Source organism: Kryptolebias marmoratus, linkage group LG23 (genome assembly GCF_001649575.2).
Source record: "Kryptolebias marmoratus isolate JLee-2015 linkage group LG23, ASM164957v2, whole genome shotgun sequence".
Taxonomy (NCBI): Eukaryota; Metazoa; Chordata; class Actinopteri; order Cyprinodontiformes; family Rivulidae; genus Kryptolebias; species Kryptolebias marmoratus.
Window position 1 is genome coordinate 4004691 of NC_051452.1, and position 21645 is coordinate 4026335.

Below are 21645 nucleotides of genomic sequence, written 5' to 3' on the forward strand. Positions count from 1 at the left end.
CCATTAGTGAGATAAAAGCTCGCGTTAACTCCGCTGCTGCTTTGCATTCATGCCTTCTGCAGCTCACACTGATACTTAAGCATCTTTTAATGTTGTTCATCCCATTTTTTTCTCGGTATATTTTATGTGCTGAAGGAAAGTGTCGAGTACATGTCAAAGCACTTGGAAATTTCTGGTGCTGGAAATAACTCGCAGAGGGAAAAAATACGAGAGGAGGAAATGAGGATTAAGGGATGAGAAAGGTATAATACAAGATGCTGGGAGGCAGAAAAAAAGCAGAAGAGATGGGGAGAATGAAAGAAGGAGAAGATGCCTCAGCAGGAAGAAAGAACGATGGAAGCAGGAGGAGTGCGAGTGTGGTGAGAAAGGCTCGAAGAAGAGGAACAAAGATGAGAAGAGAAAAGGTAGGAGGAAGAGAGCAGGGGGAGATGTTAGCTTTGCTGACGGTTTAAGAGAACAGATCAAAGTTTCATGCTGTTATGTCACTGCAAATGCAGGCGATGTAAATAATGGATAAAAAGCTCAGGAAGAGGGGATCTGTGTACGTTTCAAAAGATGCACCTGCCTTTGAGGTCAACGGTTATATTTAGAAGGTGTGTGTGCGAGGTTGCTCTCGTGCTGTTGGAGCTAATAGTTATTTCAATAGCAGCTGTTGAGGCTGAATCGAATCACACTTTCTGATGTAAGAGTGAACAGAGAGCCATGAATGATTGAGCAGCGAGTCGTCTCCCGATCCGAAAGGAGCTTGCAGAGCAAAGACGGAGCTTCAAAAAGAGTTTCTAAACCGTGAGAGGGGAAAAAGAAGGGTTGTTGTGGGAGCTGGAGACAGAAAGCAAGCAGGAGATGAAGTGGAAGAGCACTGGAAGGAAGAACAGCATAAGCTCCCTTTTAATTAGCCTGAGGGTGGCCTTGTTTTTTTATTTCTTATTTTAATAGCAGGGGGAGAGTCTACACTGCTTTGCCAACGCATCTTTCTTTTATTGTTCTGGAGTATAAATGTTATCAAAAGTGATCTTTTTATGAAGCTAATGATATATTTGGTGCACAGCAGACTTCTGTCTCTTTCAAAAGGCAGGCTGGGACAAGAGATCGAACCTGTAATCTGGCATCCATAAAGCTCAAAGCGAAGGGCGATGCCGTTCTTCCAGGTCTGCGGTCGGATCCGAACAAAGCGGGCCAAAACCGGCTGAGGGACACGGTTCAGAACCACCTCGGCTGGGTCTGTGTTAGCATGGAAAATCTGAGAAAACAGACAAAAATAAAAGACAAACAATGATGTCAAAAGGATGGTCCTAAATCTGCTTTAAAGACACACACACACACACACACCCTCCCACTGCGCACAGCTTCGCTCGGCTTCACACACACAGCGGCAGGCCGGACAGAGCAGAGACAACCCAAACACGGATCCGATGTCACCGTCCCAGCTGTTGATGTGTCCGAGGTCAGGGGTTGAGCACCGGGAGGCTGAGAAAGCCCACCGAACGGAGGCGTCCCCCCCCCGCCGCGCTCACAAGCGTTACTAACTCAACACGTTGGTGGCCATCCGAGTCTGTAGGAGACGTGACCCGACCGACCGGGCGCAGGAAGCGCGTCCAGGTGGGCAGGATGCGAGTGAAATTCACTTCCTTGGGCGGCCACCTAAACACAGCAACATTCGCTTCTCCTCCTTCAACGCGCCTTCCGTCCGTTTGCTCTCAGGTGGCGTGGACGGGCCGACAGGTCGGGGCTGTTAGGGTCGAGTTACTTCCTGTTTTGGGTGTAAATTTTTAAACCCATATCTCCAAAATCACAGCAGTGTGAACGCCGAATCACCACTCAGACTACTGTTTGCTTGTTTAATGTTTCTGCTTCTGTATCCTTTGTATTATTGTAAGAATTCATAAATCAAAGTTGGAAATAGTGCCCTCTGACTCTTAGCATCTGTAACTTTTAGACTTTTTGAATTATTTAAATTTATTCACAAAAAATAATCTCCTATAAGAATGCATTGTTCCCTGAAACGATTGTCAGACTTGCTTTATTTGTCTTCTTATGCTTTTTTGAGCTATTATTTTAACTTTTAGCTACTGTTCTGCTGATTTTAGCCTCTGTTCTGTTTCTTTTAACTACGGCGATCCAGTGAACATTTCAGCATTCGCCCTACGTTTTCAGCTTATGAATAACTTCCTCCTTTTGTTGATTTCGATCTCAAACATCCATTATCTTTGTGAATTCCTCCTGCTGACGTCTCTTCACACCTTCTTCCTTTTGTTGGTCGCTACCAACCGAAGCCGCCGAGGCGCAGGAAGCCACGGGAGCCCGCACAAACACACGCCGAGATAAACGAAAGAAGGAAGTGACTGTCAGGTGTCTGTCTGTGGCAGCTGACGGCTGAGCTGCTGTACGACCTCAGCACACCATGAAGAGACGGAGGAAATGTGAATGTGAAGTGGCAGTAGCTGAGAGTCGTTCGCAACATGTACTCTGAGCGTGGCAGCTTTTCATCTCGAATGAGACAAAACGGCTCCGACTCGGTCGTTTCTCGACGCGACATGACGTCTCAGAGCCAAAACTCTGACGTGAAAAAGTGGCGGGCGATGTGCATTCCTCCAAGGAACGGCGGGACTATTGTTTTAACGACACTTTATCCTAATTTTTAATATAAAAGCCGTCTAGTCTGTGGGAGTTTAAAATATTGACCTATTTTCCAAATTCCCTCACCCCCCAAAATGATATTCCATAACCTGAGGTAATACGAGCGTCTTCAAAATCCGACTCAAGGGGTTTTATTTGATTTTGGGCATGGCCTGATTTAATCAAGTGGAGCTGACACTGGTAATACAAAGCAGCGTGAGTGTTTGAACAGATAAGTTGGAGCTATCATGGCTGCAGACAAAGGATAGGCAGCTGAAGGGGATAAAGCTTATGGGGCCCTTATGGGGGGGCTATGTAAACACCAACGCATGCTCCCACAAAGACAAAGATCTGCCCTCGCATACCCGTCTTTCCCGCTCCGAGATATTCCGAAACAAAAAGGAGCAGGTGAGGAAAAACAAACAAATAAGAAAATGCCTTGAAACCAGATGAAGACAAAGAGGAGGAGGCAGGTCAGAGCGAGGGGACGGGGGGGGGTTGAACGGGAGGGCAGAGGAGATGAGGAAGAACAACGGACAGATTCATCACTCAAACAGGAAGTGCTCAGTCTGAGTGTTTATCTCCTAACGAGGTAATACAGCCCAATTCCACAGTAAATTACCGGCATTAGTGCCGTTCTTTTGAAGTGGGGTTCTGCAGAAAGGTTGTGAACAATCCATATCCTACCTGTCGTAGATCCCATTTTGAGTTTATTTAATTCTGAGCAGACCGATAAGCAAACGGCTCGTGGACTGGAGGAATGTGTATTCTGGGCAAAAACGCTTTTTGGAATTTTTTGGCAATTATTATATTTTTCTTTAAGACTATTTCTGCCAGAATAACCATTTAAATGTAAAACAGACAGCAGCTTCAAGGATGGCAAACTTCCACTTTCATCTTGGGTTTGCTCAGACGGTTACTCCAAATCAAGGTCATTCAGAGAGCCATCTTTAAACAGATAAGATATTTTTTGTTATTCCCTTTCTACAGAACGCCACTTTAAAAAGATCTGAACTATGCTTTCAAAGTCCACTGCCAAAACATGACTGGACCAAAAGCATAGATCTGGTATCAGAACAGAGTCGTTGGCAAATAAACTTAAAAAAAGCCCAAATATTGGAGGCAATTGATGCCAAAAGTGATTCATTTTCAATCTAAAATGGTAAGACACCAGTTTAAAGAAACAGCATGTTTACATTTATAAATGTTTCAGAACCTGACAACTTTAGCATCTTAGAAACCTTTTTGGTGGAACCCAACATCATGGCCCTCACTAAAAGGCCATTAATGGTGATTTGCAACTGCCTGTTTTTATCTTGGGATTAAAGCTGGGAAAGTGTCCAACACGGCTCTCTCAGACAGGACAGGTTGTTCTGTAGGAATTGGCTCTATAGAGGCTCGTAGTTTAATGAATGTGAGCAAAGAGAGAAATAAAAGAAAACAACAGAAAGCTGAGAAGCTGTCGGGCTGATCTTAGCTTCCTCTTCCTCCACTCTTTTGTTAGGACACCTGAAGGGGTCGCTCATTCGACTCCTAAGGTTAAAGGTTAATAGCATCAGGAAACAGATGGTTGGTCATTGACTAACTTGCTGATAATATGGACACTTCTTGACTTTCTTGGAATGAAGGGGGGAGCTTGAAAGACCATAGCTTGGTTTCTAAAGTTCATCTGTGCTCGGAGGGGGAAGGCCTCCTCTGTAATCTGCCAGACGACAGCCTCCTTCTTCTTCCTTCGTCGACCCGCCCCTCACGTGACAGCCCATTGAGGTGGGTTGAATAATTAATGCTGCCATGTTGTGTCTCGTGTGGAGGTTCATGAAATTATAACGAAGACCCCATTACACACACACACACACCCAGCAGGAGGCGACGGTCAGACTTGTTTGTGTACCGCAGGTTTTTAACTATTGATGACCCTTCTGAGAAAGAGGTCACCCGGAAAAGGTGTGTCTGTTTCCAAGAATCTAACCTTTATTTAAAATAGTCGAACATTCCTTGAAGGAACACGTATCAGTCGCCCGAGTTTTGGGCTGAGATCATCTTATGTAGAGAATGATGGAGTCGTAGCGTTTTGGTCAAACCTTGAAAATAAGGTTATGTGTCAGAGTCCCTCTCAGCTATGACCACAACCAATTTTAGCTCAATATCTACAAAAATGGCTGAATTCAAGCTGATAGAATAGAACCGACTCTGAAAGGTAATCAGCTGTAGATGTTCACCCAGTGATTATTTCCTGGAAGTTTGGTTCGTGAGATCATTTGGCAACACTCACGGGCAAACATATTATAAACTGTGTGCACTAAAAGTCATAAATGTAGAAGGTTTGGTTAAAACAAAGACCACTGGTTTTGATTCATCTGCTGGTGTTTTTCTTTGAGGTAATGGCACCGGAGGGAGACGTTTAAAACTCTGCCAAAGACATTACTCGTCTCTCGGTCGGTTTCTTTTTTTAATTTTTTTATTCCTGTTTTGCTACTCTGATCCCAGGTTCTGTGCATTCCACTTCTCCTCTTCCTCTCTGTTCTTCAGCGTGAAGATGTCTCCAGAATGAACTGGTTTCCAGCTGGCTTCTCCACACAACTGGCCTTAAAGGGGGGGGCAGGAATGTGCGTCAGGAGCTTCGACAGGGACACTTTGAACTATTTTGGTCAAATCTTCGAGCACCATCTGCATCAGCGCGTGAATCTACCTGTGTGTGCATATGCTAATGTTTTTCCCTGATTGGTGTTTTATGCATGAGCTTGTAAACAAAGCGTGTGTGTCTGTGTGGTTAGGTGTGACATGCAGTGATTGGATGAGCACGCTGAAATGCTGCGTGAGCTTCTTTTCTCGCCCCCCCTTCCTCAGGTTACTTGATGTGTGTGACAAATTTAGCACAAACACTTTTCAGTAACACAAAGCTTGTTTAGCGCCGGGGCTGCTGGGACCTTCCTCACAGACGCTGACAGATGACAGTGTGTGTTTTTAATGTTAATTAGCACGGGCGCGCTCGTGTGTCTGTGTGAGAGGAGGAGAAATAAAAAAACTAACTGCATGCTTGTATCTACAGTATGTGTGAGTTTGTGACAAACGTAATTCCCAGGCGGGTTAGCGTCTCATCAAGTAATGAGGTGCATATGTGAGGCGTGTGACTTCGATTTAACAAGTCACACGGGCGTCAAATTGAAATTGTGTTGGCGTGCAGAAAATTAGTGAAAGGAAATCATGAAAAAAAAAAAAAGTGCACAAAGCCTTATTGTTGGCGTGACTCCGCTGTGACTTTTTTAAATTTCTTTACAAAGAGCACAATCAGCTCACTGGCTTCTGCTTCTTCTTCTTCTCTCCGGGTTTACTTTTTTCTGTCAACCTTCCGGGAAACCTGGACCCACATCCCGACAAAGTGCTGCCTCTCTGCAACAAAACCCAATAAGTATCGGCGAGTCTGCTCTTATCGTTCAAATCTGACGCGGCTCAACCTTCACGAATGCCCCCCCACACACACACGAAAACACATTACAGATGCGAGCGTAATTCATAAGCCACATTAGCGTAAAGCTCACTGTTAGATGACAATTAAAAGACCCAAATCCTAGTTATTACAGGACCCCCGATGAGAACAGAGCTTCAACCACTTAAGGCTCTTTGGGGGGCTTAGGACGGGCTAACCGGGGGCTTGTACAGCACGACTGGTGGATTAGCAGTCACGGAAGATTCAGCCGCAGCCCGTGGGGAACGGCGGAGAACCTGGTTGATGAGGAGCTTAAAAAGTGCAGAGGACTCTTTGCTTTCAGCATTAGAAACTAAAAAGGAGCTGAAATGTGGGTTATCCTAAGACAGGGGTCTGGAAGTGGCAGAGGGTCTTATACGGACCCAGACTGGTTGTTAAATGTATATCTTAATTTTACTTGTGTAGGTTTTACCGTATTTACGGTAATTGATTTTTAGCATTTACAGTAATTCCCATTCGACCGGCCCCGCGGTTTCGCTCCGCTTGTTTTTGCTGTGAGAAGCTGCAAAAACAAAAAAAACAATATGGTGAGCGAAGCCAGTGAAAGTAGCATGGCAGTCACTAAAAGGGAGCTTAGATAAATTAATTTTTATCAAAAAACCATTGTCCTACGATGTTATTTGTAAAATAAAAGCAACAATTTGTGAATTTTAAGCCTAATTTGAGAACAAAGTCCAACTGTTTTCTCTGTCATTGGCTTTCATCACGTGTACATTTTATTGAGAATTTGTCCTTTTTTAAAAAGCAGAACTCACATCTTGTTGGTCTCGGTTCTTTAATGGGCTTCATTGACGGAATCGACTGTAGGCTCAGATTCAGTGTTTCCTTTTATCTCTCTGCCAGTGTCACATCTATTTTCCTTTTAGAAAAACCACACTTTACACATTTGCAAACTTTTATTGATCTTTCATCCTCCTACTGTCCGCTGTGTATTCTAAAAAGCTGAGAACGATTTTCAAAGCCGCCACTATAATGCCTGCAATATCCCCCCCAAATGCCTGCTGATGCGTCTGTCGGAATATTTATTTATTTCTTCCCCTCCTTTCCTCGGCCAGATTGGAGTGCTCAAATTACAAAAACTACAGAGCAGACAGACACCCGACATGTACACATGTACACCCCAGACGGGGGCAGATCAGCCAGAGGTTGTGTAAAGGGAGTAAATGTAATGTGGAAGAAATGGGGCATCTGGGGGGGCTCTAATACATTGCACAGATGTTGACTTTTAAGTCAAATCCACATTTTACTTGATAATCTCCACATCAAATACCCCCCACTGGCTGCACCCAAACTAATCACTGTCAGGCACAGAAGGGGGGGAGCCCCGGTCCGTATGGGAATGTGGATTAACCCCTCGTTCCTCTGCTTTCTGCATGAAATCCACAGAGGAAGCCTGAAACCAGGGTTGGATCCCCGGAGAGACAGGTGGTCGTACGAAACAAGCAGCCTCAATCAAATCACCGAACACGGCTGATGTCAATAAATTCTGCTGCTGTAAATCTTCTAAAACACAAATCTGCACAAGTCCCCGCCTGGCACGGCTCCAGGATGTTCAGGTGTCTGTTTCTGTGTGTGCTCCGGAGAGATGATGAATAGCAAAACCCAGATAAGGACGCACAGAGGACTCCATTGTTCTTGTTTGTCAGTTTCTCCTCCTTTTCGCTGCCTTTATCTCTTCATCCCTCCCACTCTCTCTTTCTCTAACTCATGACCGGGGTCATAGCTAAAGTTTAGAAACGGTCCAGGAACAGGAAGCAGTGGCTGTGGCTCCTGGATGAACGAGCTCTTTTGTTACTGAGGAATACGCCATGAAAGCAGCACAAATGTACCGGAAAAAAGGGGGCCGTGAAGCTGCAAGTCCAATCTGGGGTACTGGATCAGTTTGAGTTTTTAGTTTTTACTTTGTGTGATAAACGTTGAATCCAGGGGTGGGACCTCAAAGTTTGATTCAATTACAATTCAGAGGGCTGAGATGTGATTATAAAAAGATTGATGTGTTGATTACCTCGAAACTGCCATGAATAGGACTCATTTTACATAAACAAACACAGATTTATATATTCTCATGCCTAGAAAAGAGCGCACAATAACATGACAGAACAAAAAGAGGACAGGCTGCTGACCAACAATTAACACAGATGCTAAATTATCACTGAAACGTCTCTGAAGGGCTAATGTGGATTCTAAAGACGGTCAAAGTAATGATAACTTCAACAAACGTACTGTCTACTACTCCTCTCTTAAAGTGGCAGCACGGATTACAGTTGTAAAAAACAATTACTGTCATTTGAAAATCGATTCAAAATCTTCCATCTAAAGACAGATTTTAGCTCCCACTGCTAGCTGAATCTGAAAACCCACCTTGTGGTTTTTGCCGTGCCGGTACACCATCCAGTCCTCTCCGTTGGTGCTGACCTCCAGCTTGAAGGTGGTGATGTAGTAAGACTTCTGAGTTTCTTTGGATACGGCTCCCTGTGTGGCAATCCCAGTCAGAACCTTCAGGAAATGCAGGTCAACCTGAACCAGAAACAGACTGGATTAAAAATCTGTGCTGATTGCAGGATTTGCTGCTGATGTAGATGGAGACAGGGCAGCTGCTGTGTTCTTGTCACACAGACAGCAGGAGTTAGTCGCAGACTGTGGCCTTCCACCGCGGAGGTGTGTGTGTGTGTGTGTGTGTGTGTGTGTGTGTGTAAGGTGAGGCAGGCTGGAGGTAAAGATCAATAGCACAGTGTTCGGATGCAGTCCAGGAGAGCACCTTCATCAATCACAGGCTCTCCTCGGTGCTGTATACCTGCGCGTGTTTGAGACAGGAAAGATTGAGAGTGCAGAAGCACTTCCTTATCATCGTTTCACGGCTCCTCCACTTCTTTGGTGTGTGTGTGTGTGTGTGTGTGTGTGCGTGCTGCATATTCTCTCTATATGAAACGATGTTGCTTATTGCCTCTTCAGTGATACGGTAGTATATCTGAGGCAAATTGATTGTCCTCAGCAGAGGAAAGTGAGCCTTAAGGTCACTTCAAAGCTGGGATATTTATGAACTATTTTTTCTCCTCTATGTGTTTAAGTTTTGATTTTACAGGAAAAAACAATAAATATGAACTAAAGGCCTATATCACCGACCATTTGATGATGAGAAAGGGGCAGAGTTGTAGCCGTTTCAGTCAATCTTAGTAAACAACGTTATGCATAATGTCATGCAGGATCTTGAGAGAAGTGTTAGCTCTTGTAGTGTGCATTAAGGATGACTCTCAGCTACTACCACACCAAATTTCAGCTCAATATCTGTAAAACTGCCTGAGAGATAAACGTTTCTGTGTTTGCTAAGGTTGATTCCTGTGGCAGACAACCTGACTACAAACTTTAATTAGTTGTAAATGTACATGCAATGGTTGCTTTCTTAGTTTCATTAAAATCTCCTCAGTGGTTCATTGGAACACAACACATAAACACACGTACAGGCAGACTTGGGAGAAAACAGGATAAACGAGACCAGGGGTGTCCAGTCCTGGTCCTCAGGGCCTCCATCCTGCAGGTTTTCCTTGTTTCTCTGCTCCAACACACCTGATTTAGAGGTTAAATCACCTCTTCATGTTCTGCAGAAGCCTGTTAATCACCCATGATTCAGATCAGGTGTGTTGGAGCAGAGGAACAGGTAAAACCTGCAGGATGGAGGCCCTGAGGACCAGGACTGGAGACCACTAAACAAGACAAACCAAAGAGAAAATGTGAGCTGTGTTGTAATCCTGCAGGTGAGTACCTGTATGTACTCTTTGCTGCTGTCCTCTGAAGGCGTCCAGGCGTTGTCGTTGTTATTGAGGCGGGCCTGCCGCGGTAACCAGCGGTTGTCATAGAACGTCGTTGAGGATGAGATTTGATCGTCTGTGATCTTTCCTGACTCCATGCCGAGCGCCATGCTGCAGTGGAACGCTGATAAAAAAAGAGGGACACAATGGAGCAAACGATGTTAACTGTAAATAACTGTGAGGGGGAGAGAAAGAGGGAGGAAAATTGATTATAATGGATGATGGATGCAGGAAATGTTTCAAAAATACAGAATGAAACGCTTGAAGAAGGATTTGAAAAGGTAAATATAGACTGAGGCGCAGAGACAGGACAATACAGCACAACAGGTGAGCTGAGACAAATTGAGGTGAAGTTAATTTTTATTCTAAGAGAAAATAGTCTGCTTCTGAAAAATCATGCGCTCTCAGGAGAGAGCAAAATAAGCTGAGAGGGGTGAGAAAGAGCACTGAGAACCAAAATAGCATTAAAGAGATCGAGAGAAGGGAGAAAGATGAAGAGGGAAAGATAAGCGTCAGCGGAGATGACAGAGGCCAAACTGTTGAAAGACAGGAAAACAAGTCGGCATGCACAAACGCGCGCTCACAGTCAGACACTTCTTTGTGCGTCATGTTGTAGCGCGCCGAGAAGCCGTCTTTGGCCACCGCCATGTCGGTGTGGAAGGACAGGGACAGCAGGCCGGAGGAGGACTGGATCTCCGGAGGGATCTTTGTCCCGCAGTAGCGTCCAATCAGAGGAGACGCTGCAGACAAATGAAAACAAACATTTAGATGTTAGGAAAAAAACAAGAATCAAGGTGTGTGTTCTAGTCCCCCCCCCCCCATCATTCCCAACTCTCCTTTAACTTCCCTGTCCATCCCTCCATCTGCCATGTGTGTCTCAGCCAGTGCCCAGCAGGAGAACTGGAATCCCTGCACTGGGATCAGCTCACACACAAACACGGAGAGATTAAAATAGTTTTAACCCACCACAACCCCTCCAGCCCCCCACTGCCTTTTTGCCAGACACTAAATTCTTAACCCTTCCATCTCGTCTCCCCCCCATCACGCCCGAGGTCTCAGCTCACTGGAACTGGGTTACACTTCAATTTCCTCCTAATTCTCAACTCTGAATGGTACAAATTGTTTTCAGCTATCAAAGCTTCCAAATTCGTAGCTATAATTGCGATTTTTAAATCCCCTTGGATCCCTTTTTAGCAACTCAAAATGATATAATTAGAGCAAATCTTTTATGTTGTGGGAGAGGTGAGAAATGAACCAATCAGCACCTCTAATTCAGGTTTCAGCTCGAACATTACCCTGTGGCGGTCACTGCTAAAGCCTTCAATAACATCCTGAAATCATCACGGTCGTCAGCCTCACTGGCCTGGGGAGGAAGGAAGTGCAAGGTGATAAGGAGGGAGTGGGCAGCGAGAGTAGAGAGGAGGTGATGAAGAGTGTTATTATGGAGAAGGAAAGGCCTGCTCCTCGGGGGTGTTGAAGCTCTTTGAGCTGCCTCTGAAATAATATTTCCTCTATGTACCGTAGTGGAATGTAAGGAGAGGCAACGTACATCAAAGAGCGCGATGGCGGCTCGGGAAATTGAAGGCCGGTATGCAAATTTATGTGCAGGAATGCTGGGGATTGCATGAGTCAGTGTGAGCTGTAACTTTTCAAAGTGTGTGTGTGTCCATTCATCTTTTAAAAAAAACCTATTCGTGTTCAGTCCCTCACCTTGCGGCAGTCCGTCCCACACCTCCAGCCAGTCGTACTTGCAGTCGCCCTCGCCCACCATCAGCGGGTCGTTCTCCAGGTCGAAGGTCAGGAAGGTGAGCGTGATGTCCATGTGGGGCGGGGCGATGATCATGTACGAGCACTCCAGATTGTGGGGGTATTTATCCGGGAAGCCCGGGGACTCGATCATGCCGGACGGGCTGGTGAAATTACGGAAGCAGAATTCCGACCCTAAGAGGATAAAAGGGATAAAAGGGAATATTTAGCAATAAAAGAACAAACACATTAGGTGAGGATGAAGGCACAAGCAATCGATCACACGGAGGTATCTCATCTAACTTGCAGACGGTGTTTAAGAGAGTCGTTCGTCACTGACAGCCCGCTGGAATATACAGTAACAAACACAAATGGTTTATGATTACAAACAGAAGAGAAAATACACTTAGGGAAAATACTTGAGTGGCAAATGCACCAAGCAATTTGAGCGGGCTCAGAGACGGCTGTCTCACTAAGATTGCATTGTCACAATCCACAACTCAGCACCGCTGCCAGTTTCAAACTAAAGCAACAATTCAGATCTGTTGAAGGGGACTTCTGTAGAAATGTTATGAATATTTAATCTCTTACCTGTTGGAAACAACCTGATTTTTAAAACCAGTTAATTTGACATTATATTGTTATGTGCATAGAATTCTGTGATCTAGCAGCTAGCTGTAGCACTTCCCGGTGCAAACCTGAAGCCTCCCAGGCTGCACAGGAATATTATTTCTCTTGGAATAATGGTGCCGTGTGAAACTGAAGGAGGTCTAAAAGTTTATAAATGAGCATTTAGGACGGAAGCAGTCCATTTTGGACCGGGCCCTTCTCAGACTAGCCTTTAGCTTGTCAATGTCATCGACGATGTAAGGAAATAATAGACCAGACTTCCCACCTTCTCCTGTTGTTGGGAATTGAAGACAACGGGTCGGTTTCCAGGAGCGGCCATGTTGTATTTTTGGAACCAGAGTCTAGACACTAGGGGTTTCTGATTTTTCTTACACGTCGATGGTACTCTGGTCAAAGTTAAATTATATTTCTACAAACTGAGGTTGGTCAAAACGCTATCTACGACAGGTAAGATTTTTTTTATTGATCATAACTTTTTTACAGAACCCTACTTCAACATATCTGAACTATCCAACTTCAACTGAAGCACAAAAACTTCAAGAAAAATTGCCTTTTTGTGTTTAATGGCTAAATTGTGGCCTAAGAAGACATTCCCTTCTCCTGACAGCAGTTTTAAATTCAAGGCTAAACAGACAGCCTGGCCCTTCTTTTGCACATGTTTAACACGAACACGCTCTCCTCCTCCTCTTGTTCCCAGTTTCTCTCCGAGTGTGCATCGCTCTCTCTTAAACACACACAAAAGTTGTGTAATGGTCCTAAGTGGGCCCTCTGCGGCAGCTCCTCATTAGGCATGTAGATTTATGCGCTCGGGGCGGCTCACCTTGAGCGGCAGCAGCTGTGTGGCTCAGATCATCTACCCATCAGCCACTGCTCCGCGGGCCCATCGGGGAGCCCGAGTCACGGCCGAGTGTTTATGGACCGGCACATCAATGAGGGTCAGGGAGAGTGGCGCATGCAGGCGCACAAAATAGACTGAAGACTGCACAAATGTCACACACACACATACGGCCTCATTCATGAACTGCTGTTGTTCTCTGTTTGCTCACCCCTTGAACATTTCTATCTTTATATCCTCGGCTATAAACAGTTGGTTCTGGTTAGTTTGTTGTCTTGGGGTTTCTCTATTTTTACACAAATATCCTGAGGTGATAATGTTACTTAGAGACAGGATCTTATTTAACTGCACATGTAAGAAAAGGCCTTGGTGAACCAACCCATGGTCTTTAAACCAGGCATTAAACGCACCTAAGATGGTTATTTTTAGATTATCTTCACAGTCCACATTTTGCAAATAGTGTTAAAAAACAAGCCCCCCCCCATCGCTGCATGCGTTGGAAAGCAGATCAGAAAGGTCGTGTTGAAGAGGCTCATGGTTCTGGGGAAGGGGTTCGAACTTCGAGTGGCTCAGAGACCTGCCAGCTTCAGATTCATAAGGAAACGGTGTTTTTTAAGAAGCGCAGACACGGAGCATTCCTCCAAGGCACCGGTCCTTATTATCAGACAGCCGAGGTCGACTGGCTGCTCTGACTTGGTTAATGGTGGAGAACTGACCCCAATCAGTGTTCAAGAAGAGGGAGGAAACTCCGGAGACACTTTTTCTTCTTCTCCTGCTGCTATTATTTCATTTTTTTATCCATTTTGATGCAAAGACTTCACAGCTTTCATTCTGTGATTTATTTACGCGTCAATACTCATATTTCCACAACATGTCCACTGATTGATTTGGCGAGTGTCCACTGTGTGTGTTTGTGTTGTACAGAAGACACAAATATATAAATGTACTCCCACATAAACAGCAGCATTTAACCTTTTGTGCTGACTCCCACACACACATACAAGTTTGTGTTTATATTTGTATTAGGACTTTGTATTTGCTTCTCTTCACTTCTGTAGCCTGACCCTTTACCCTGTGCATTCCTCATCCTAATTATAACCTAAATCTAACCTCTAACTTCAATATGAGGTGCCATATTATTAGGACTGGGCTTTGGTCCCCCTAAGGACTACCGGTCCCGACAAGGTTCCAGAAAACACACACAGAGAGAAACAGGCATGTTGAAATATGACGGTAATTTACAGAAAGCTACAGGCGATATCTCCCAATCCCCACAACAGCAGCCCTGGACCTGCTGCGTGTCGTGTTTGCGGTTACCGTACGTGAGTGGCATTAATTCTGCATGCGACTAAAGCGCGGTAACTTGAAATGAAACAATTCAAAATGCATGAGCAGTAGGTGGACGCGTTTTGCCTTCCTGACCACTTCCATGTTTGCGTAAGACCCAGTGACACACTGCCTTAGTTTCTTATTGGGGTCACGGTGCAGCAACAAAAACCCTTAATCTGATCACGGCTGGACTCCATCGCCTCTGAACGCACCACTCAGTGTCTTTGAGTCGGTGTGTCTGAACACACAGGCAGAATCCTGCAGCTGCGTTACTGTATGCATGAGTCTGTTTTCGTTAGCTCTGATTAGTTCAGTGTGTGAACATGCTAAAAACAAGTCCTTATTACTGCCTCCCTCCGTTAGTTGTTGACCCGTGGCTGACACGCACACATGTCTGTGCCGCGCAGGCCTCCGGTTGGGGCTCGCGCCGCACCATGAGCTGCCATTTGGCAGAGATGTCTCCTGGCAATAAGCGAGAGGTCATGGTGCGAGTGTGTCAGCGTGACACGGGGTGGGGTTGGGGGGAAACAAGAGGCTCAGTTGCTGGGTAGATCCAGGAGCAGCTCCACGTGTTGTGTCAGGGCAGCCTCTTCTTCTTTCACTCCTTCGCTTCTCGCCGTTCACTTTAACTTTCTGTCTCGCTCCCCCCGTCCTCTTGCTGAGGGGCTCACCTCTGCACATCAAACTGCCCGACTCCGTCTGACAAGCATCCGCTGCTCAGACGCAGACAGATCACTCGTGTTAACACCGCTTGAGCTCAGTTCAAGGCTTCATTGAAGAAAATCTCTCCCGAGGCGTGCGAGTAAGGGTGTGCATGCATACATGTGTAACCGAAGGGGAGCACGGTTCAATCGAGGGGGGGAGGGGGGTCGGTTAGTGGGGAGAATCAACAACAACAAAACAATCGGAACAAGAAGAAACTGCTCCACAAATGGAAAACAACACACCAGGGTTCTGACAGTAATGTAGATCCAGAGACTTATAAAGACAAAGTATTTGATATAAATTGGAACGTCGTGATCAAGATTATTCTTTAACACTTCAGATCATTCTGATTTTATCTCCACAGATCAGATAGGAGCCCTTTGAACTTTAATTACTTGAGTCTACTTAAAGCAGCGAGGTCAATCAGTAGTGAAGTAACAGACAGGACTGATACGAGAGTCACCATCCAATCAACAATCCACTCAGAGCCAGTGTGATGACTGGTGTTTGGGTGGGGGCTCCGTCAGCGGCGGTCACAGAGGCGACCCCACGCCCTCAGGTGCACTCAGTCTTCACTGGGGATTGGCTGCAATGTAGGGTACCCCCGTCGTGCTAGTGGCGGGCTTTAGGGGACCAGGGCAAAGGGGTCTTCCTTGGTTAGTCTTCCCCTTGTCGCCGTGGTAACAGCATCAGCAGCACGTGACTGTGTGTAGGTTGAAGGGGGAGAGCGAATAAAGGGTTAAACACGCATGAGTAGGACCAAAGTAGGGCACAACAATAAGAGGGAGGAGTGGAGTGTGTGTGTGTGGGGGGTACTTTCACTGTACAACAACATTAATGTGTAATGTCAGTGTGTGTGTGTGTGTGTGGGGGGGTACTTTCACTGTACAACAACATTAATGTGTAATGTCAGTGTGTGTGTGTGTGTGTGTGTGTGTGTGTGTGTGTGTGTGTGTGTGTGCATGTTTTAGCGGAGAGTTGAAGATGATGATGTTTGGGGGCACTCAGTCACCCTGGCTCCCCTTAAGGAGGTGCACTAATGGGTGGACGAGACTTTCAGGATGGATATAGAGTCATAGGTTGACTCCTGAGTACCCCCATTACACACAGACACACACACAGACACACACAGACACACACACAGGTTGCTTGTCTAACTCCAAACCCCCTGGAGTAGTTACAGTCACTGCTTATGTAACAGGGCTGAATGAACAAAACAAAAACAAACCATGGTATCATTAGTTCATAGTACAGAGGGCACCACACACACACACACACACACACACAGGCGATTGAAACCAGACACACTCTGACTTCGAAACATGTCGTGGTGCTGTCTGTTTGAGATGGGAGGAAGCTGACACACACACACACACACACACACACACACACACACATCTCCCAGCTGTGAGCTCAGATATCAATCTCTGGACGCACCCTTTAAAAACACACACAGACCCATAAACACAACCCTCACACCAATTTTTAAAGTAGCAAAATACAATATAAGTGCACTAAAAACTGGGCCTAAAATCAGTTTAACTTAATGACTGAGCCGTTAGTTTTACACATCTCAGCTGGGATCTTTGTGTAGAAACCAAGGCCCTGGCCCGCCGCAGTAAGACAAGCAGCCATGATGAGAGGGCGTGCAGGCAGTGGGAACGCCGTAATTAACACTTGGCCTCAATCACACATCCTGAATACATTTTCACTCTGTAGACTTACTCATTCCTTGTCAGCCTGGCTCTCTTCACCCCAATCATTTCCTCGCCGGGCCCCCCCCGTTCTCTCGCACACATGTGCATCTATCAGGCCACCTCCACCTCCACCGACAGAATCTCACACAGCAAGCTGAGCGGAACCACCCACACACCCGCAGCCAGCAGACACCTACATGTGTTCGCACACTGAGACAAGAATTTCTACCAGGATCTTATTAAAGCTACGGCAACCGCATCCCGCCCCCCCACCCCTCACATCCAGCAGCCTTCAATCTATCTTTGTGTGTGTGTGAGACAGATGCAATCTACAGTGTAACATTGTCAGGGTTTGTGGAGCTGGTGGCCTTGGAAACGGAGCTGAACGACAAATCTGGGTCACATTCGTTTGACACAAACAAGAGATGTGTTTTTAAAGGTGGGAGGTGATAACGAGTGATAAGAGCAGAATTTTGATCCTGTAGGATGTCAGTTTTGCCACTTGTTTTTAAATCTCGACACACTTTGAAGCTTAAATGATTGAGGAGCTACTTAAAACATTGCGAGGGAGAATCAGCTGGTAACTTGTACATAAATCTTTCTGCCCCAAGGCCATTTGACCGTTTTACCTCTTCTACTACTACACACACACACACACACGCTACGACACCAAAACAAATATACTCCAACCTTGCCTGGAAAGTGCACATCACCCCCCCCCGCACTTTGCCCACTTTGAGAAAATTCCATTTCGGCACAAACTCATCCCCATTAATCTCCTGCTTCCAGCCTCTCCCCATAAACCTTTAACCTTCAGTCCAGCTCCAAAGTTGCCTCGGAGCGCTCTCCATCATCCCACCATAACCTCCCACATCCAGCCCGCCTCGTCCAATTAAACCAGCATTCTTCACATGCTTCCCTGTAATTCCCTTCTTCTCGGACTATAAATACACACATGTATATGTTTGTTTATATGCCTGCTGGCCTCTGATGATGCTCTGAATGTGTTGGAGTGAAAGACTCAAGTTTAGGAGCAGAAGCTGTGAAACTTTTCACTCAGATGAAACTTTTTGTGATTTCCTGTGATGTTACCTCAGTTGCTCATCATCGTTTCTTACTTAAAAGGTGCCAAAGCATATAAGCACTGATGCCCCCTTATTACCACTCCATTCAAAATTTGTCTTGTATCTTGTTGCATAGTTATGAAATAAAACATGTAAATAATACACAAAAGCATACAGCTTGTTTGGGAATGGTGTGCTATGACTTCAGGTAACAGGACGTCTCAGATGTAGACAAAATTCACAAGAAAAATAAATATTTGAGGTAAATGGCATTTTGGTGAAATGGATTAGAAAACCAAGAGTTCCTACTTCACAACAAAATCATTATTCAAAGTTTAATCGAGTCACAGAAAGTTGGACTTCACATGGCCAAACTAATATTTCCATATCTTTTACAGTTTTTAGTAAATTTTATGATTTTTTTACAGATATTTCTGTCTATTCAACTAACAGTTGATGATGCCAACCTTAAATCTTTTTGGAAACTACTCTTACACCAACTCTTTTTGGTACATATACAAATTATAACTCAAAATGTAGTTTTTTTTGTTTTTCACTTTACTAGGATACAGTTTTCTCTCTTCAAAACTGAAAACGTCTTTTTAACTTGTCATATCTCCTACATAAAACACTGCAGACACAAAGAAAATTCAATGTGTTGCTCATGAATCAAATATCTCCAAGATCTGACTGTTTTAGGCTCACTTTCCAGTCAGTGTTTCTGTCTTACTCTCAATAACTTGGCAGTCAGGGAGAGAAACACAAGTGTGTGGTTACCATGGTGACCACAACGAGCCACAGGTTTTAACATTTCCCTCGATGATTTGGCAACCTTCAAACTTTCTGCAGAAATTCTCCGATTCTTGTTCCCTCACCTGTTTTTAGGATCTCGTAGCGCAGAGAGAAGCCCGCCCCCTGGTGGGCGTAGTCCGATACGAATCTGATCTGGAGCGAGGGCCCGGACGAGATGATCGTCGCGGGGGCGATGTTGCTGCAGTGTCGACCCAAAACGTCCGCCACATCCGACGGCCCATCGCGGATCTCTATGTAGTCGTACCTGAGTCACAAAAAAGAACACAACATCAGCGCTCAGTTTGTGGCAGGAAGACAACGCTATGAGCAGAAATAATTACTGCAAAAACCTAAGCTGAGGAAACAATAAATCTATAAATAAAAAAAAGTGTGAAGCAGAGTTCAGTTTCAACACAGAAACATGTTGTCTGAGCAAAGATTTGGGAAAACGATCTGCCACAGACTGGTGTTGTCTCCCCTCAGATGCTTTCAATAAATGTAGCTTTTCTGACCCAGTTTTGCCTGGGACGGCACACTCAGATCTCTTTGATGACAGCTCAGGGCGAACAATCCCCAAACCACTGAATATTGGATCACAGGAGAGGAAAACGGAGGGAGGGCCACATTTCAAACACAACACATTTCAGCCGAGCGTCTGTCAATTAGGAAATGGGTAAAGATGCGGGCAAACAGACAGCTGGACGGATTCGTTAATTAGGACGCGCAAAAAGTAGGCAGTGACGCTCATGAAAGAATGACAAGGCGAGCGCCGGGCAAGGAGAAGTCGAGGCCCTCGGCAGCACGCGGCGTTAGAGTCGAACTGGGACAAATAAAACGTGAAGACGCTTTTCTTATTCGCTTCCACATGCTTGTTCCCTCAGCTCATCGCTGACCTTTGACCGGCTAAGTGACCCTGAACGATAAAAGCAAATTCTTAACTGTCAGGTTGGCGTGTGTGTGTGTGTGTGTGTGAGGAAGGCAGACAAAAGGAGAGCGCACCTGGTTCATCCAGAATTAGCTCACATTTGTGTCGTTCCTGTCGATATTCAAAGCATCACAGATAAAAGCAACATGAAGTCAAGGCTCATGTTTGATTGAAATTGAAAAATAATTAAAAAAAAGAAGCAGAAATGGTCTTAAACCACTTTGAGCGCTAAAAGATAAAACTGTGGAATGCTACCTTCATGATATGGTTTATATTAAATACCAGGTCAAAAGGAAAGTTAAAGTGGGTAAAAAACATCCAGGTTTGCTTCTTCTGTGCCAATTAAGATTCTTCTCAACTAAACTGTCCTGGAATGAATGCATGTGTGTGATTTAAGCTCTTTATAAAATGACCCGTTTGAATTCTTTCACTCATAACAGATACACGCAGCACCAAAGCTGTGATTTTATGTTTAGGACCGTACTTTTGAGCATTACCCCTAATAAGAGACGCGGCAGCTTTGTTGATATCATTTAAAGGGATAGCCTCGCGCTCGGAAAGACCGGGTTTTAGTGTAATAATTTCAGGTGTGGAAATCTCTTTAATTTTTGTTTTCAGGGAGCCTGGTGCTAAGGTAGTGTTTAGAGCAAGTTTCAGAGCAGTTTCTTTAATGGTTATAATCTTTTTTTCCACAGGCCATCAGGCTCAAGGGGGTCTCCACTTTCCCACATCTCCGATGCTGCATCTCTCCCGTTTTCCACCACATAGCCTTGTTTATATGTTGCACGGCAGTGAGTAATTTCCTTGTAGTTCTGATCCCAGTAATCTCATCCCTGTTTGTCGGTGCGAGCGTCTCTTCAGCCCACATGTTGTTATTTTTCGCCCTGTTGTAGCTAACTGCATCGCTGCAGGAGCCCCGCAGCTAACCGAGGACTCCCCCTGAGCAGACTGAAACGCAAACACACTCGGCTGAATTAGTTCATGTGACGAAGCTGTCAAATAACAACTGAGTCGCTGTTGTCTCACTAATTAGCGTGATAGGCTGTGACGATAACAAAGCATATTTATATGCGTATATAAAGATATTTATAGGTTTTAAGGCACATCTTGCTAATCTGCACAAGAAAACGCACCGTGTTGCTTCTCTAAAATATTTAAAAAAAGAAGGATTCAGAAACGCTGAGAGACACCAATCAGCTCAAGCCTGTGGCTGTTTGCATCTAAGCTCTAAGATGGCTTTTGTAGTGCCAGGTTGAAACAAAACCTGGATTAAGTAGAGTCTCTAAGCCTCTTTATTTAGCTATCTCATTCCTGCAGCGTATTGACTCCAACGCCGAGCATTCAAGTTAAGACTGCTGATCGAGGGATAATCCCGCTGAATTAATCTGGGTCAGAGCGGCATATGCACAGGTGAGGATCAAAGCACGAAATGGCTAAAACGAGCGCTGTAATGTCACATTATATTGTGCTAAGGAAACTGAAGGAGGAAATCGAAAGGACAAGCTTGATCCATCTGAATATCTTCTATTAAGATCAGGAAAAATGGGATGAATGGCCTTCATCCTTTCGCTCCACCTCTTAGATATTTCCTTTACAATCCTTGGAAGGTCGAGTTGGATGCAATAAATTCTCAATCTAACTTAACAAGTTCCTAACCTTACTATTTTGGGTTTTACAACCATCACCGTAATATAAATGGAAGTATTTAAATGTATTAGAAAAAGGTATTATTGTCAATCTTCCTTTCAAATCTTACAGAAATACAACTGTGTGTAAAAACCAGCTACATGTCGCGTTGGAACTGGCAAAAACTTCTCATGTCAGTTTAAATATAAGGAATCAGTGACAGTCGATGTATCGGCTTATTTCCATAAAATAATAATATTTTAACACTGAATTTAGGGCCAAGGGAAACCTTTGGGTACCTTCACGAACATATGGAAGATTCTTGGTTTGTCTTATTAGAAAAAATGAATAAGTTTGAATTCAATGATGCCAGAGCCACAGAAAAAA

At 44.8% G+C, this 21645-nt stretch overlaps 1 protein-coding gene across 2 annotated transcripts in view; it reads right to left on the minus strand.

The window, feature by feature from the left end:
- nrp2a (neuropilin 2a) overlaps nucleotides 1–21645 on the minus strand; it is a 57786-nt gene that overhangs the window by 19758 nt on the left and 16383 nt on the right. For both annotated transcript variants that reach the window (XM_017434388.2, XM_017434389.3), the window contains exons 3-8: nucleotides 18791–18972; nucleotides 11620–11850; nucleotides 10494–10649; nucleotides 9864–10033; nucleotides 8465–8620; nucleotides 1096–1240 (exon numbers count right to left, since the gene is read on the minus strand). In XM_017434388.2, coding sequence (XP_017289877.1) covers nucleotides 1096–1240; nucleotides 8465–8620; nucleotides 9864–10033; nucleotides 10494–10649; nucleotides 11620–11850; nucleotides 18791–18972 — 1040 coding nt within the window. The remainder of the gene's footprint in view (nucleotides 1–1095; nucleotides 1241–8464; nucleotides 8621–9863; nucleotides 10034–10493; nucleotides 10650–11619; nucleotides 11851–18790; nucleotides 18973–21645) is intronic.